Source organism: Jaculus jaculus, chromosome X, assembly GCF_020740685.1.
Source record: "Jaculus jaculus isolate mJacJac1 chromosome X, mJacJac1.mat.Y.cur, whole genome shotgun sequence".
NCBI classification, from domain to species: domain Eukaryota; kingdom Metazoa; phylum Chordata; class Mammalia; order Rodentia; family Dipodidae; genus Jaculus; species Jaculus jaculus.
Genome location: NC_059125.1, coordinates 50306075 through 50324112, shown reverse-complemented (window position 1 = coordinate 50324112; position 18038 = coordinate 50306075). Strand labels below are relative to the sequence as shown.

The 18038-nt window shown below is 47.4% G+C and overlaps 1 protein-coding gene across 6 annotated transcripts; it reads right to left on the bottom strand.

Annotated features, from left to right (window-relative positions):
* Positions 1 to 998: 998 nt before the first annotated feature.
* On the bottom strand, positions 999 to 14923 carry Porcn (porcupine O-acyltransferase). Of its 6 annotated transcripts, XM_004672819.2 has the most exons (15): positions 14808 to 14923; positions 14031 to 14198; positions 12413 to 12605; positions 11971 to 12014; positions 11537 to 11718; positions 11326 to 11456; positions 11195 to 11212; positions 9979 to 9993; positions 9758 to 9883; positions 9547 to 9647; positions 7817 to 7893; positions 7662 to 7725; positions 7468 to 7553; positions 6370 to 6480; positions 999 to 1403 (listed from the first exon to the last, which is right to left on the bottom strand). In XM_004672819.2, exons 2-15 carry the CDS (start codon positions 14164 to 14166, stop codon positions 1302 to 1304), a joined length of 1386 nt encoding a protein of 461 aa, XP_004672876.1. In that variant the 5' UTR covers positions 14167 to 14198; positions 14808 to 14923; the 3' UTR covers positions 999 to 1301. The 6 variants fall into 6 exon arrangements, with proteins under 6 accessions (XP_004672876.1, XP_044996872.1, XP_004672878.1 ...); XM_045140937.1 differs by lacking the exon at positions 6370 to 6480; XM_004672821.2 differs by lacking the exon at positions 9979 to 9993.
* Positions 14924 to 18038: the final 3115 nt, after the last annotated feature.

Here is an 18038-nt window from a genome sequence, read left to right as displayed (position 1 = left end):
CCTAATGACCAGTTGGCATAGGAACCTTCAACCATACCAATTCTTAAGAGCCAGCCAGAATGGTATAACGCTAAACCAGTGGGCACCCAGATCCCTAATTCAAAATCCTTTGTCCTAAAGATAAATAAGCATCAATCTTTTATCTGTTCCCTCCTGTCTGACCCGGTCAGAGCGACCAATAAGAGTAAGAATTCCGGACTGTCTTGAGATGGCTTAGCGGTTAAGGCACTTGCCTGCAAAACCATAAGGCCTAGGTTTTATTCCTCAGGACCCATGTAAGCCACATGCATAAGATGGCACATACGTCTGGGGTTCGTTTGCAGTGGCTGGATGCCCTGGAGCGTCCATTATCTCGCCTTCTTTTTCCCTCTGTCTGACTCTGTCTCTCTCAAATAAATAAATATTTATTTTAAAAAGAGTAAGAATCTGGGCCGGGCGTGGTGGTGCATGCCTTTAATCCCAGCACTTGGGCGGCAGAGGTGGGAGGATTGCCGTGAGTTCGAGGCCACCCTGAGACTCCATAGTGAATTCCAGGTCAGCCTGGGCTAGAGTGAGACCCTATCTCAAAAGTCAAAAAAAAAAAAAAAAAAAAAAAAAACAAGAGTAAGAATCACTAAGCTTTCTGTCAGCTTACTATCCAGCCTTGCCTGGGAAATCTATTCCTGTTCCATTCAAACCAGGCAGGACCAGGACTCGGCCAGCCTTGGTCTCATTAAAACAATCACAAAAAGCCGGGGAGGCGTGATGACACTCAGGAGGCAAAGGTAGGAGGATGGTCATTATTTCGAGGCCACCCTAAGACTACATAGTGAATTCTAGGTCAGCGAGACCCTACTTTGAAAAGCCAAAAAAGGAAAAATCACAAATATAAATTAACCATGGATCAATCACAATCTGCTTCCTTATCATGATTTTCAGTTTCCAAACCCTTATTTGTGCTGCACCCCCTCCTTCACTCAATCCTAATGCCCTCTGATTAGTGAAGAGAGAGCTTATTGTATATTTCTACTTTTATTTGACAATAACAAACTCTATATAAAAAGGGAGAAGGCAGGTAGGGAGGCCTTGGATCTGCCCCTCTCTGCTTCCTCAAATATCCTCCACTCCTAGACCCCAGCAGGGACCACCCCTTTCCCGCCTGGTGGTGGGATGGAAATTGATGGGCATGGAAATGCTGTGTGTGTATGTGTGTATAGGGATGTTGGGGGTCAAGGATAGAGGGGGTCAAGGAATAGAGACGACCTTTCTCATCCCCCATCAGAGATGGAGGAGTCTTGAGAGGGCTATGAGGGTCATATGCCTCAGCCTATGAGTCGGTAGAAGATCCAGCATCCAAAAGTGACCCAGTGACTGGCCCAGCCGAGCTCTGACCACTTGTGGACAGTGTGTGCCATGCCGTAGCCCTGTGGGAGAAAAAGAAGTCATGGTTCTACTCAGCAAGAGGAGTCTTAGGAAAGCCCGTCTTTTGCCCAGGGATATTTGTTATTCCATGGTATCCCTAAGTGACAGAAATGTCCAGGTACATATGAAAAGTAAGCAGATACAGTTTGCTTTTTCTTCCTTAAAAAATGGTTTTAAGACCGGGCGCTGTGGCGCACGTCTTTAATCCCAGCACTTGGGAGGCAGAGGTAGGAGGATTGTCATGAGTTCAAGGCCACCCTGAAAATACAGATGAATTCCAGGTCAGCCTGGGCTACAGTGAAACCCTACCTCGAAAATAAAAAAAATAAATAAATAAAAATAAAAAGTTTTAAAGGGCCGAAGGTGGAGCTTAGGGGAAGGGTGTGTGTTTAGCATGCAAAAGTGCAAGATACCATGAATTTTTTTTTTTTACCTCCAGAAACGCTAAAAAAAAATAATTTTAAATACAAGAAAATGGGCCAGGTGTGGTGACACATGCCTTTAATCCCAATACTCAGGAGGCAGAGGTAGGAGGATCACTGTAAATTTGGGGCCAGCCTGGGACTACAGTGTGAGTTCCAGGCCAGTCTGGACTAGAGTGAGACCCTACCTTCTTGAAAAGCAAAACTAAACAAAAAGCAAGAAAATGTACTAGATGTGGTGGCTCATACTTGTAGTGTCAGCTGAGGCAGGAGTTTAAGGCCAGACTGGGCTAAAGAATGGGTTCCTGTCTCAAAAAGCCAAAAGGCGGAGTGGGGTGGCGGGGGAGAAAGAGAAAGAAAAAGAAAAACCAAAGCAATACACTCCTCAAATCCCAATACAGTGGAATCCAACTCTCTGATCTATAAATTCCTTAACCCTTTAAAGAGATGGTAGAAATAAATTTTTTAGACAAAAAAAAATGCCTTAGAAGTTGAGTAGTTAATTCTCAGCAAAGGAAAAAAAAAAAACAAGTATCTCTATGGTGTATGAAGAAATGCTGACTCTCACTCATAATCTTACAGCTATCTAATTGGCAAACATATCCAAGGAGTTCAGGAGGCACTTGGCACTGATGAGGCAACAGGTATACTCACACATTGCTGGTGGGCGGACAAAAAAGGTAACTTGCCCATTAGAGCTCTCATGAATAGGTCTGACAGATCTGTATGCCCCTGTGTAACTCTACATGGCCACAAGAACTTGTTTCCTATTGTGTCATTTATAATGGAAAGCCCTAGAAATCACCAGAGTGTCACCAATAAGGAGCAAATTACATTGTTTCATGTCTTCACAATTGAAAAAAGTAAATGGGGACACAGCATTGCAGGATAGTGTCATTTGTGTATTATCTTTATGGTGAAAAGTCGGAGAAGGAAAATATATTGTGTGTGTGGCTTTATATGCTTAAATTTTTGAAGAATATTTTAATAAAATGAAAAAGTGATTGTAAATTTGTAAGAGATAGAGCATGAGAATGAGACTTTTTGCTATGAATATTGACCATACTGAGATTTGGTTTTATTTTTTCAGTGCTAGAGAACACACTCCACTAATCGTGGTAGGCAAGGACTCTGTTTTAATAAAAATAAAACAAGCCAGGCATGGTGGCACATGCCTTTAATTCCAGAACTTGTGAGGCAGAGGTAGGGGGATCGCTCTGAGTTCAAAGCTACCCTGAGACTCAGGCTAGAGTGAAACCCTACCTCAAAAAACCACACACACACACACACACACACACACACACATTATATATATATATATATATATACCCATCCATCCATATATATATATATATATATATATATATATATATATATATATATATATATATATAAAACAAAGCCTGGCATGGTGGTACACTGTTGTAATTCCAACTACTTGGGAGGCTGGAGTAAGGAAGAAAATGAATTAGTGGTCAGCCTGGGTAATGCAGTGAAACAATGTCTCCAAAAGTAAAAAAAAAAAAAAGATAAAATGAAACAAAAGCTTTATCTAAAAAATAAAATAAAATAAAATAACAAATTGGGCAAGTGGCTCCCAGCTGTAATCCTAGCACTAAAGAAGCTGGGACTGGAGAATCATGGGTTTGAGGCTCACTTGGACTACATAGTGAGACATTTCCTGGAAAAAAAAAACTCAGATTTCATACACTTAATTTTTCAATTAAAATTTAAATTGTTTTAATAAGGCAAACACAATTATTTTCAATTAAAAATTTAAAACTATTGAATAAACTAACACAGGAAGATATGGAATTTGAGGCTAGCCTGGACAACACAGCAATACACTGTCTCAAAAAAAGGAAGGAAAGAAAGGAAGGAAGGAAGGAAGGAAGGAAGGAAGGAAGGAAGGAAGGAAGGAAGGGAAAGGAAAGGAAATCTTAAATAGAAACAAAATTAGTGACCATGGTGGCACATGCCTTTAATCCCAGCACACTTGAGATGCAGAGATAGGAGGACTGCTGTGAGTTTGAGGCCACCCTGAGAGTACATAGTGAATTCCAGATCAGCCTGGGCTAGAAGCGAGACCCAACTTCAAATAAAACAAAGAGAGAGAGAGAGCAAAATTAGGTCTGTAAGAGCCATGGGAATAAATGTTTCTCATATTCTTCTCAATTTACTTATTTATTTTGTTTTTTCAAGATAGGGTCTTGCTCTAGCCCAGGCTGACCTGGAATTCACTGTGTAGTCTCAGGGTGGCTTTGAACTCACAGCAACCCTCCTACTTCTTGGTAGGCAGAGGTAGGAGGCCCCATGGGTTCCAGGTCAGCCTGGGCTAGAGTGAGACTCTACCTTAAAAAAATAATAATAATAAGGGGAGTAAAATCTGGAATTTGGGCTGGAGAGATGGCTTAGCTGTTAAGTGCTTGCCTGTGAAGCCTAAGGACCCCGGTTCGAGGCTCGGTTCTCCAGGTCCCACGTTAGCCAGATGCGCAAGGGGGCGCACGCGTCTGGAGTTCATTTGCAGAGGCTGGAAGCCCTGGCGCGCCCATTCTGTCTCTCTCCCTCTATCTGTCTTTCTCTCGTCTCTGTTGCTCTCAAATAAATAAATTAATTAATTAAAAAATCTGGAATTTGCATATATGACATGAACTAAAATAGTATGCAAATTTTAAGGTAATTTTTTTTTTTTTTAGTTTTGCAAGGCAGGGTCTCACTCTAGCCCAGACTGACCTGGAACTCACTATGTAGTCTCAGAATGGCCTCAATACACAGCAATCCTCCTACCTCTGCTTCCCGAGTGCTGGGACTAAAGGCATGTGCCACCACAGCCAGCTAAGGTAATTAAATTTTTTTTTTTAAAAATATCTTATTTGAGCCGGGCGTGGTGGTGCATGCCTTTAATCCCAGCACTCAGGATGCAGAGGTAGGAGAACTGTCATGAGTTCAAAGCCAGCCTGAGACTGCATAGTAAATTCCAGGTAAATTCTAGGCTAGAGCGAGACCCTACCTCAAAAAAACAAAACCAAAAAAAAATTATTTGAGAGAGAGAAAGAGGCAAAGAAAGAAAGAGAAAATGGGTGCACCAGGGCCTCAACCATTGCAAAAAAACTAACTTCAAGCCAGGCGTGGTAGTGTACACCTTTAATCCCAGCACTCTGGAGGCAGAGGTAGGAGGATCGCTGTGAGTTCAAGACCACCCTGAGACTACATGTGAATTTCAGGTCTGCTGGGCTAGAGTGAGACTATACCTCAAAACAACAACAACAACAAGAAAAAGCTGGGCGTGGTGGCGCACGCCTTTGATCCCAGCACTTGGGAGGCTGAGCTAGGAGGATCACCGTGAGTTCAAGGCCACCCTGAGACTCCATAGTGAATTCCAGGCCAGCCTGGGCTAGAGTGAGACCCCACCTTGAAAAAAACAAAAATAAAGAGAACTAACTCCAGACACATGCACTACCTTGTGGCTACTGGGAAATCGAAGCTGGGTCCTTTCTCTTTGCCAGCAAGTACTTTAACCAGGTAGAATCTCAATTATGTTACTCAGGCCGGCTTTAAATTCCTAAACTATTGTCATGATCCTGCCTTAGCTGCCCAAGTAACTGTGACATGTAAGTATGTACCATTATTCCAAGAAACATACAGTTTTACAGAGACAGAATCCCGGGTCAGGAATGTAGCTAAATTGGTAAAGTGTTTGCTTAGCATGCACAAAGCCCTGGGTTGGATCACCAACACCAGATAAACCAGAGGTGATGGAGCATGCCCTGTAATCCCAGCACTCAGGAAGTGGAGACAGGAGGATTAAAATTCAAGTTTAAACCAGGCGTGGTGGCACATGTCTTTAATCCCAGCACTCTGGAGGCAGAGGTAGGAGGATCGCCATGAGTTCAAGGCTACCCTGAGACTTCATAGTGAATTCCAGGTCAGCCTGACCTAGAGTGAGACCCTACCTTGGCAAAAAAAAAGTTCAAGGTTATCCTTAGCTACATAGTGAGTTTGAGGCTAACCTGGGATACATGACTGTCTCAACAGCTGGACACAGTGGTGAACCCTTTTAATCCCAACACTCAGGAGTCTGAAGTAGGAGGATCACTGTGAGTTCGAGGCCAACTTGGGGCTACAGAGTAACAAATGAGTTTCAGATCAGCCTGAGTTAGAGTGAGATCTTGCCTCAAAAACAAAAACAAGAAAACAAAAAGACCTTGTCTTAAAAGAAAAAAAAAAAAGTTAAAACTTGGGGCTGGGGGCATATAGCTCAGTGGTACAGCAAGTATATAATGTGAGGGAGGACCTAGGTTTGGTCCTCAAGTGTGCAAAAACATCTCTATAGAGTGAATTTTGTCGAGAAAAGAAGTAAACAGATTGTGCACTTGGGTAAATCGAAAGATGAGTGTGACTCAGCTGGAGGAACAATGGAAAGGTAGAGTGAGGCACTTGTGCACATGAAGGGCCTCAGTTGGGCCTCACTGCCTTGGTCCTCAACATTCCCACAAACAGGAAGTACCATCCCTGGTTCACCCCCCAGCCCAGGGCCCCGCCTCACCTGCTCCTCTGTGGTGTCATCCACATCGACATCAAACAGGGAGCCCAGGTAGGCCAGGTGGAAGATGGCTAGGGCCCCAAAGAGCAAGTTTAAGGCTCGTACCCCCAGGCCCTGTGGGGGACAGATGGATATGCTTGGCAGCTGGACCTGTTCACTGTCCCCCACCTCCACCTGTGCAGGGAAGCCCAGGGGGACACAAGGCACTGTGGGTCCCGGAAATGAGGATACCCAGGGTACCCCGAGATAGGAAAGAGATGTTTCAGGGAGCCTCTTATGGGAGTTCAGAGGTATCCAAGGACGAGGGTGCTGGTAACCACGAGGGCGTCCAGGTTGGGGGAGATGCGAGCGTTCAGGCAGAGGAGCAAGAATGGTGAGGCTTTGAGCCGGGGGTTATGGTGATGAGCATCGTTGCCAGGTGGGAAACAAATGTGAGGTCTGGATTTCTTATGGCAAACAGAATGAAAACATCAACAAAATAAAAACGAATCCCGCCATGACCTAGAGAGAGGGCCCACCTCTCCCCGCTTTCCCCCTTGCTCCTTCTGCTCAAGCCACACTGGCCTCACTGTTGCTCAAAAATGTTCCTGTCAGAGTCTTCACACTGAATGTTCCCCTTGCCTTTGATGCTTCCCTCCCTCACCTCCTTCACCTAAAGAACTCAAAAATCCCAGTACCCATGGAGACTTCCCTGACCTTGCTATGGAAAACCATAACCGCCATGCTTCCCATCCCCTTTCCCTGACAAACTACCATCAGCCTTCACTGACTTCACTTTGCTGTCTCCCTTGTTAAAATGTTTGTCCCACAGAGCCAGGACTTTGGCCCCCTTTGTTCACCACTTTGTCTCCAGCACCTAGAATCAGCAGGTGCTCAATAAATGTTCATTGGGGGAACGAATGCCAGGTGTGTATACAGCAGGTGCTCAATAAATGCCTGTTAGAGAAACAGATGCTGGTGAATTGGAGCAAGGTTATGGAGATGGCTTAGGTACCAGAAGAGGAGGCTGGGCACCCTGAGACAGGTACAAGATGGAGACAGAAATGACATTTTGAGGGGCGGGTAGTGCTGGATACAACATTGTCTGGGGTAAATCCTCACCAAGCGATGTCTGTGTGAACAGTCTGGCAGACAGCGCTTTGACAAGACACAGGCGCTGAAGATCCGAGCCAGGCGCTTCCGGAGGACTGGGAAGTGTGGGGAGGTAAGAAAGGGGTCAGGTTAGCCTCAGGGGACAGTGGATCCAGCTTCCCATGAACCTTCCTCCAGTTTGCTGGGCTGGGCCCTTTACTCACCGTGCTCCACGTATGTGATAAATGCCAGGGACAGCAGTACAGCAGCCAGGTGGAAGCTGAAGCCCTGGGAGTGGGGGTGAGGACAAGGGATGAGTGAGGAGGAGGCCTAGCTACCCTACCCAGCTTCCCCTCTGATCCCTTTCTGCCTTGCTCACATGCAGGAGGGCACTGGCTGCATAGGTGACTAGCACAGCTGAGAAGGTTCCCAGACGGAGAGCATTCTTAAAAACATCTGGAGGAGAGAAATACAGGTCAAGATTCTCTGAAACGTCCACTGGCCTTTCTGAAGAGCCGCGGGCCGGATGAAGATGTGCACACTCTGTTGGGACCCCAGGATGAAGAAGTCCTTAGGATGGCCTCAAAACATCACAAGCTCGGAAGCCTAGCACCCAATCCACCCCCAACTTGTTCCTCTTGGACATCTCAAGGTTAGTCAATGCCAACTCCACCCTTCCAGGTTCTCAGGGCAAAATCCTCAGCAGGTAAGAACCTTTACTGCATGAGCATGAGATGCTGAGTTTGAACCCCAGCACCCATGTAAAATGAAAGACCATGCATGGCTATGCATGATGCCTGTAACCCCAGTGTTGAGGGTATGAGTGGAGACAGGAGGATTTCTGGGGCTTACTGGTCAGCCAGTCTAACCGAAAAATGGGGAGCTCCAAGTTCAGTGAGTGACTACTTCTCAGAGGAATAAGGTGGAAGACACTTGACACCTTCCTCTGTCTGGCCTCCACAAGCATGCACACATGACATGCCCATCTGCATGTACACACACACGTGTGCACACACCAAACTTTTCAGACTTATCCTTCATCTGTCCTCTCCCATTAGCAAATCCTGCCAGTTACTTAATCAGAATGTACCCAAATCCCACGTCTCCCCACCTGCTCTGCTGCTATCAGCCACCACTGTCACTAGCCTGGACTGTTACAGTAGCCTCTGCACTGGCTACCATCATTCCCTCCCTCGCCTTTTCAAAGGGATCCTATTATAACTCCAATGACCCACAGCCCTCCTCTACCCAGAACCCTTCCCCGAGTAATTCTGCCTCTCTCACAGAAAAAGCCAAAGTTCTCTTCATGGTTTACAAGGCCCTTCAGAACTTCTCTGACCGCATGTCCTACCTCTACCCATATGCTCACTCTAAGCTTGCTCCAATGACCCTTACTCCCCAGTGCTGGGATGGAACTCAGGTTTGCATGCGCTCTACCATGGAATCACATCTATAGCTCCCCAGTGACCTTCTTGCAGTCCCTCACAACCAGGCAAACTCCCACATCATGGCCTTTGCACCTGCTGTTCCCTCCATCTGTCACACTCCTCCCACACATCTATGCAGTTCTTCCTCCTTCACTTTCATTAGTCTTTGTCAAACGTCACATCTTCAATAAAACTTCCCCTGGATAACTTATTTAAAAATTTCACACCACCCTCTATTCCTGCCTGTACTGTTTGATCATCACCATCATTTACTGTCGTATTTATCACCACCTGAACTATTGCATATTTTTCCTCTTACTTATTATCCATCCTCCCAATTGCCAGTTTGACCAGGCCAGCAAATTGTGATATATATATTTTTTGGTCCCTGATGTATCTTCAGTGCTCAAAACACTGTAGAAGCCGGGCGTGGTGGCACACGCCTTTAATCCCAGCACTTGGAAGGCAGAGGTAGGAGAAGCACCAAGAGTTCAAGCCCGCCCTGAGACTACACAGTGAATTCCAGATTAGCCTGGGCTAGCCAACTATGAAAGACAAAAAAAGAAAAAAAAAAACAAAAACAAAAACCACACAGTAGTTGTTCAATAAATGTTTGCTGTATGAATGTGTGAAAGGTTCTGGGTTGCTAATTCCCCTGGAGTGGTGACATCATGAGACTCACAGTTATTTAACCAATAAGACATGGGCAGGTTCCAGCTTGTGACAACTTCAACCATTGACCGAGGCATCTCCACATTCAATGGCCTGGAGACAGTTAGGTCCCTGTGGGCAAAAGGCATGGAAATGTGGTTGGGATCTGAAGCCATCTGGCTGTTCCCTTTCCCTCATTTCTGCAGCACCCTGTAGGAGAGGAAACCCCAAGCCCTCCTCACCATTCCAGGTGGTCCTTTTCCTCAGTGAAGCCAGCCCCCGCCAATGTGGCTGTGGCCTCAGACAGAAAGCCCACAAAATAGTTACTGAAGTGGAAGGAGACAGCGCTCTCATAGGCTCGCAGCCACCTGGAGGAAAAGGGGCAGAAAGAGAGGCATCATGCCCAGGTCCTATCATGACACCCCCCATGTGTCAGCATCCCGGCTTTGCTCTGCAAACTCACCTTACCATGATGCCCCTAGGGCCCCCAGGGGTCAGGAAGGCAGCAGAGAAGAAATAAAAGAGAGTCAGAGAGGCCCTGGGTGCTGGCCCGAGTTCTTCATAGACAAGACAGAAACATAGTGGCAAAAGAGGTGGACTATGAAAGTCACACACAGACATACACTGTCACATAGTTAGTTTCATGTGGCTGAAACAAATGCATGTACTGGGCATATGACATGGCCTTGTACCCTCAAATGGTCACAAAACCAAACAAAAGTGTTCTCAGACTCCCAGCCTCAAAGCTCTCTTAACCAGACTCGGTGACCTTATAAAATAGTTGAAAAAACCCTTAGTGAGACTCAGAAACAGTCAAACTCCCATTCTGCAATACACTGTTAGTTTTACAATCAGACACTGTCAAAACTAACCAGCATCCTGCATTGCAAAATGCACAGGTGCTGCAATTAGGCCTGGGATTTGTGTCTGGTTGCTTCACACAGGGACACTGGTCAAGCCACTTGATTTTTGTTGTTGTTGTTGTTGCTTTTGGAGACTCATTCAGCATCAGACATAACCAGCAGCCAAGGAGTTGGGGTGGGATTCATATAATCAAACCACGAGATTCCATTCTAGTGTCCAACCAGAGGCAGACAGGCATAGGCTCATAGCTGGTCACAATCCCTTAGTCAGACAGCACCAAGTGGTCAAAGAAGGCAGATCTACTGGCAAGGTCAATCACACACAGGCACATGGCATGCTACAGGCAGACCAGAGTTACAGACAAGCTAATCACCAACCCCGATTTACCCTGGCCAATGGACAGCCACACACCCCACCACTGACAATGGCACAGCCAGCTAGCTGGGATTCTCATGTTTACATTCAAAAAGTCAGTTAAAAAAAAAAATCCTTCCTTGCTAGCTGGAATTATAGACAGGTTAGAGTCACAAACTAACATAAACTTGTTACTTTCTATTTGAGTCACATAACTTGTTTCTAATGGTAAAAACAGCTGAACAGATGGACAACCAGACACATAATAGTGTCAGAGCATCACTCATTCACGGAGACAGAGGGCCAATCTTGGTCAAACAGACAGCCACAAACAGACACCCAGTCCCTGTGTAGTAATGGGGTGGATGGTCAGATAGATTCAAACTTCTGGAACCAATTGGTCCAATGCTCAGGCCCAGCCCTGGTCAGCGCACTCGCCCTCAGCACCTGCCCTCATTTACCTGGCTTTGCGTTTCTTGCTGTAGTAACAGAAGACAGACAGAAGCATTAAGAGATAGGCTGAGTTGGGGAGACCCCAGACCCCTACCCAACCCCCTCACTTCTGGGAAGGGCCCTTGAAGGCTGTGCTCACTTTCGAAGGAGGCGGTCACCATCGAGGGGGATGAAGTAGGGGAAGAGGTAGGGCCCCACGCAAGTGGACAGTACAAGGCACAGCAGGGCCAGCACCAAGCTCCGGGTCACCTTCTTCAGCCATTGGGGGCTCTGTGGGGATCAAGGTTCCATGAACACTGCCCTGTGGCAGCTCCCATAGCCCCTGCCCATCTGGCTACCCAAGAGCTCACCAGTTGGCGACCTTGGACAGCCTGTAGGTAGCTGTGGAAGGATATCCAGGGCCCAAAGACGATGGTGCCCACAAAGTAGAGGTAGCCCATGAACTCCACAGGTGAGGGCACTGCACCCACCTCGCCCCGGTCCAAGTCGAAGCCCAGAGACACCGCCTTCATGGCCACGATCATCTGGGCCCCTATGTGTGGGGCCCATGGTCAAGTGGATGGATAGGAGAACAAGTCAGCATGAGGAATAGAGTGTATAGAATGAGAGGTAAGAGGAAAAGGGAGATATAAGAATGCATATGCAGAAAAAGACAGAGCTAGGGGAAAGGGAGGCCTACACTGTGGGGTGGTTTACAAGGGAGAAAAGTGGGGGAGGAGAGAGTCAGGGCGGAGGCAGTTAGGGGACGTGGAGGGGACAGGAGGGCTGGGGCAGGGCTACCTACCTCGCATCTTGTGCCATGTCACAGTGTCCACCATGTGCATTTCACTGAGGGGAAAAAGGTGCTTGTCTTGGCTCTATGGCCCCCAGTGCCTCAAAGATCACAGAAGGGGAGATCATCAAGGGGCTGATGGGATTCTGCCTTCCCTTGTTCTGCACAACTCAAGGAGAAAAATTCTCCCAGGCTCCCTTCCGCCAGGGAAAGCCCATACCCAACATGTCCCGTATAACCTTACGAAAGGACAAGTAACCCAGGTCCCCTTCTTCAGGAACACTCCACACCCTCCCTGTTTGGTGCCTCCTCCTCCTCCTCCTCATACAAAGATTCTCCCAGACTCCTTTCTTCTTAGAATCTCATGCAGTCCCTGTCTTGTACCACCGCATCAGGGGCCCGGGATCTGCCTGCCTTCTGCCAATAGGGTGAGGATGAGGATGCACACCCATACCCCATGAGTAGGTAGATGAGGATGGTGACTGAGAGGAAGACGCCTCGGTGGGAGGAGTGTCGGCAGAGGAACAGCACGAGGTAGCACAGGAGGCTGAGCAGCACAACCCAAACCATGTGCAGCTGGAAGAAGTGGTACAGGCTGAAGAAGCCGCCTGCCACGGTGCTTGCATGCTTCAGGTAGGACGGTAACCCTTCGGGTGAGAGGGAGAGAGAAGCAGAGAAAGGGAGAAAAGAAGGGAGGGAAGGAGGGAAGGAGGGAGGGAGGGAGGGAGGGAGGGGAGGGGAGGGAAGGGAGGGAGGGGACAAGAAAGAAGAGAGGGAGGGAAAGATAACGAGAAAGGGGAGGTTGGTGGGCTGCTAGGAAAGGGAGGAGGACCTAGGCAAGAGGGCACAGCCTAGGCAAAGGCCTAGAATGTGACAGGACTAAAAGGGGGGGGGGCTCAAAACTGGTACTGGGGAGCTGGCAAGGGTGGCATGGCCTGGATTCAAAGAAAAGTAACATCTATTAGGGACATTTTGTGAACCCTGAAAGAAGAAAATCTATCAATGTATGTGATATTGCATCCAGATGAAAATTTTCAGGGGGCTGTGGCTGGGGGTTGTTTTTGTTCTCACTGGCCATACACTAAAGGACCTGGGGTGAAGTGTCATATTGGTAGGCTATTCAAATGACTAAGGAAGATGGCAGGTGGATGGACAGATAGAAAGATAGCATAAGCTAGTGTGGAAAAATGTTAACCGTTAGAGAATCTGGTGACCCATATATGAGTGTTCATTGTACTGTTCCTTAAACTTTTCAGTAGCTTTGAAATATGTCCAAACAGTAAATATGAGGAAAAACAAAAGGAAAAAGAGAAGAAGTTTTGTCTGATTTCCAGAAATATCTGGGCTGGAGAGATGGCTCAGTAGTTAAAGCCTGATGACTCAAGTTCAATTCCCCAGTACCCATATAATGCCAGATGCACAAAGTGGTGCAAGCATCTGGAGTTCCTTTTCAGTGGCTGGAGGCCCTGGCATGCCCATTCTCTGTCTGTTTGTCTCTCTCCTCTCTGTTTCTCTCTGCTTGCAAACAAATACATAAATAAATAGATAAAAATCTCTGAATCCTATAGGAACCCTGGGGATTTTGAATCTTATAATTTTGATACAGACCTGCTATGATTTTAGAAACATTATAGAACTCTAGAATCCAGAAATTTCATCATGCCTTGATTATAGAAATCCAGCATGCCAACACTTTGGAGCCCAGAATGTGAGACTTTCAACTTATCAGACTCTTCATACCCTAGAAACTATACTTTGGGATTTCATAACCCTGTGACATCAGCTTTCCAAAATCTTACAACTGGCATATGAACATTTTAAGATCCCAGAACACAGGAATACTGAAGGCTATTACTTGGTTTAACAAGGTGTGTGACTTGGCACAGTGTGGCATGAGGTGGCTGGATGTAGTGTGGTGGAATGGGACTTGATGTGGTGATTTGTTGGGGCTGGGACTGTTGGGACCTGGCTTGGCATGACAAGATGTAGCAGGATAAGATATGGCTTGATATGGATGAACGTGACAGATAAGATAAAATCTGATGTAGTGGAACAGTGTGGCAGGCACTTACCAAACCTCCAAAGGAGGCGGCAGGCAAGACAGATGGCAAGTAGCATCCAGATCTGGTCAATGCCCTGTTGGACAGTAGGCAGGAGACAGCCCTGCAGGAGCTGCTGGAAAAATTCCTGACGGCTGAAGGTGGCCATTGTGGACCCCCCAGATGTACTGACAGAAGGATCTGCAAAAGAAGGGACACAGAGGGAGCCGAATGTCTATGGGGCCGCCCACGCTCACGGATTGGACTTGAGCATTCAACTTCAGCTGGGGGTTGCTCAACCCCCAGCTGGTACAGGGAGGATGTGAACATCAGGTACATCGGACTGAGCCATCAACTGTGGTATTGGCGGGTGTTGTGGATAGATGTATTGCGACCCACCCGCAGTGAACGAAGGACCTGTGCGCCCTGAATGCTGTGAACCAGTCCAACGATGACAGAAAGATGTGCATTCTAGGCCCATATGTCAAGTGGGGCAGGAGGAGGGGGCTCGTTGGTTACCAAGGTAGAGTCTGTAGGGGCCGTGTGCATCTCTCCTTGTATGGATTGAAGGATGTTCCTGTATCCTCTGTGTGCCCCATCTCACCCCCACTTGGTGAAAATCCGCCAACAAGGCCATGCCCTGGTCTAGGGATTGCAGGGAAGTGGAAGTGTTGGCAGGGAACATAGCAGAACAGGGGGTCAGAAAGGTGATGCGGTTGGGGGTCCCAGGACAAGAGCTACAGATCTATGTCAGGAGGCGAGCTGAAGGATGGGAATAAGGGAGCCGACCGGATACTGTTGGCGACGTACCTGGCGGGAAGGGAGCCTTGGTCCTGGTGGCCCGGGACGCGCCGCTGCTGCCACCGCCGCCGGCTCCTCGGGGCAGCCTCCCCCACAGGCCGCAAGGCCGGGACCAGCAGCGGCTCCCAGAGCGGCGCGGCTGAGCGGGCCCTTTAAATCCCGGGGCGGGCCAGCGGCCGGCCTCATCCAATGGGAGAGCGGGAACAGGGCGGGGACCCGGAGGAGCGAGCAAGAGCATCGGGAGGAGGAGCGGCTGGGTTGAGGGGCGCGGGGCGCGGGAGGACGTCGGCGGGCGCGCAGAATGTTCGCGCGCGCACTTTTCCGGCCTGTTGCCGTGCCAGCCCTGGCACGTTCGCGGCGGCGGGTTTTCTGGTCTCTCCAGAAGAAACTTCCTAAGGGTTATTTTGTAATCCTTAGGAGCTGAGACGGGACAGATGAGGACAAGCCCCGGTGTCCCAAATGCTCGGCCATGCACGTCCTCTAGACGCTGTTGTGACCCCGTGTCATAAATGAGAAAGTCAACCGAGGTCCCTCCTTTCCCATCTTTTGAGGAATCCGAAGGAATTTCCAGTCCTCCCCACCCCCAAGGACCGGCCAGAAGCATTTAGAGGTAAAGACTGTGTCCTCTAGGAGCTCACACTAGGCGCCTATCCGTCCCCTAAGGGCTAGCTGGGGGCGCTTAGTTTATCATTAACTGATTTGCCGGCTTAATTCCCCACCAGACTCGCCCGTACAAAGAAGGTTATCCCAGCGGCTGGTACGTGTTCCTGTGAACTAGAAGAAGGCCGGGACTGAGCTTTTATTAAGGGAGCATTCGTAAAGCACGCACAGTGACCCCGACAAAGATCAGTATTGACCCCAATGGGCTCTAACCCTAAGGATTTAAGCAGCACCTGCTTTCTGCTCTCTAGCAACCCTGAAGCTTCAGGGCATTCCACTCTATTCCAAGGCTGATAAAGCCTCCACCTCCCCAAAAGGTCTTATTTTCCCAAAGGAGCATTACTGATTGGACACTAAGGGGGCTTAGTTCCAAATGTGGAGGGAAAAGCATGCTCAGGTCAAGCTGGACCTCATCCTGACCCCAAGGAACTCAGGAAAACAGGTTCTAATAAGATTAAAGCCTGCCTGTATGGAATTAAGGAAGTCATGCCCATTCACCCTGGGCGGTGTCCCTTTCTATTAAACAAAAGGGTGGGATTAGCAGTTCTTGGCTCTCAAACACCAATGGCAATTGAAAAAAATCCCCCCTCCTGTTCTGGGGCTGGACTTCAAAGCCAGTGCAAACTAGAGAAATGCACTACCACTGAGTTCCCCCCACACCCCCCCAGCGTCTTGCTCTAGCCCTGGCTGACATGGAATTCACTTCTGTAGTCTCAGGCTGGTCTGAACTCACAGTGATTCTCTTACCTCTGACTCCAGAGTGCTGGGATTAAAGGCACGCACCACCATGCCCAGCCCCCAAAACAAATACTTGGAGATATTATTTCTATACCATAAGATTCACCCATGTTAGGGAGGCAATGCAATGGTGGTATATTTGTAGGCACGTGTAGAATTTATTACCACAATGTGGCCAGACCTGGTGGCACAAATTTGTTATCAAAGCTACTCTGGAGGCTGAAGAAGGAAGAGGACGCAGTCAAGGCCTGCTTGTGCTACAGAGCAAGTACAAAGCCAACCCCGGGGCAATTTAGTGAGACCCTGCCTGAAGAGAAAAGGTAGAAAAGAGCTGGAGAGATGGCTTAGCAGTTAAGGCGCTTGCTTGCAAAGCCAAAGCACCAAGGTTTGATTCCCCAAGGACCCACATAAGCACAAGGTGGCACGTGTGTCTGGAGCTCGTTTGCAGTGGCTGGAAGCCCTGGTGAGGCTATTCTCTCTCTATTTGCCTTTCTCTAGGCTTCTTTCTCTTCCTCTCAATTTAATAAATAAAAATACATTATTTTTTTTTAAAGAAAAGGGCTGGGTGTGGTGGCACATGCCTTTAATCCCAGTACTCTGGAGGCAGAGATTGGAGGATCTCCGTGAGTTCCAGGTTACCCTGAGACTACACAGTGAATTCCACATCATCCTGAACTAGAATGAGAATCGAACTCAGAAAAGAGTGGGGCGGGGAGGGAAAGAAAGAAAGAAAGGGCAGGAAAAAAAAAAAAAAAAGATGGGATGTAGCACAGTGGTAGGGCACTTGCCTAGTATGTGCGAGACCCTAGGTTTGATTGTATGGACAACAAAAAATCATCACAATCTAATTTTAGGTCATTCCGCTTATCCCCAAAGAAACTCTGTGCTTATTAAGGGTAGATTCTCACTTTCCCTTGCAACCCACTAATTGTCCACCATTTTGCCTCTTCTTGATATTTTATATAAAGGAGTCATGCAATATGTGATATTTTATGTATTTTTTTCTTTTACTAAGCACACTGCTTTTATCTTTGCAGTGCTGGAGATGGAACCCAGGGCTTTATTTTTGTTTATTTATTCATTTGTTGTTGAGGTAGGGTCTCGCTATAGCCCACACTGACTTGGAACTCACTCTATACTACCAGGCTGGCCTCAAACTCATGGTGATCTTTCCTATTTTTGCCTCCCGATTGCTGGGATAAAAGGCATGCACCACCATGCCCAGTTGGAACCCAGGGCTTTATATGCTATATGCCAGTGTTCTAACACTGAGCTACATGTCCAGCCTCATTGAACATGTTTTTATGATGCAGAGTCTTGCTGTATAGCTCAGGCCAGGCTTAAACTCATGATCCTCCTGCCTCAGCTTCCTCAGTGCTAGGATTACAGGAGCACAGCACCATGCCTGGCCATACTTTTTTTTAAGAATAAATATTATATTTATAAAATTACATATATAGTGGGATAAACTGAATTCCATTTAGAATCCCTTTGTTTTTCAAGGTAGGGTCTCTCTCTATCTCAGGCTGACCTGGAATTCAGTATGTAGTCTCAGGTTGGCCTCAAACTCACAGTGATCTTCCTGCGTAGGTCCATCCCTAGTGCTGGGGTTAAAGGTGTGTGCCACCATACCCAGACTCCCATACTTTTTTTATTGCAGTAAAATATACAATATGATCTTAATTTCTTATTTATTTGAGAGAGAGAAAAAAATGTGGGCATACCAGGGCCTTCTGCCACTGCAAACAAACTCTAGATGCATATACCACTTTGTGCATCTGGCTTTCATCTGTACCAGGGAATTGAACCTGCACCATCAAGCTTTGTAAGCAAGTGCTTTTA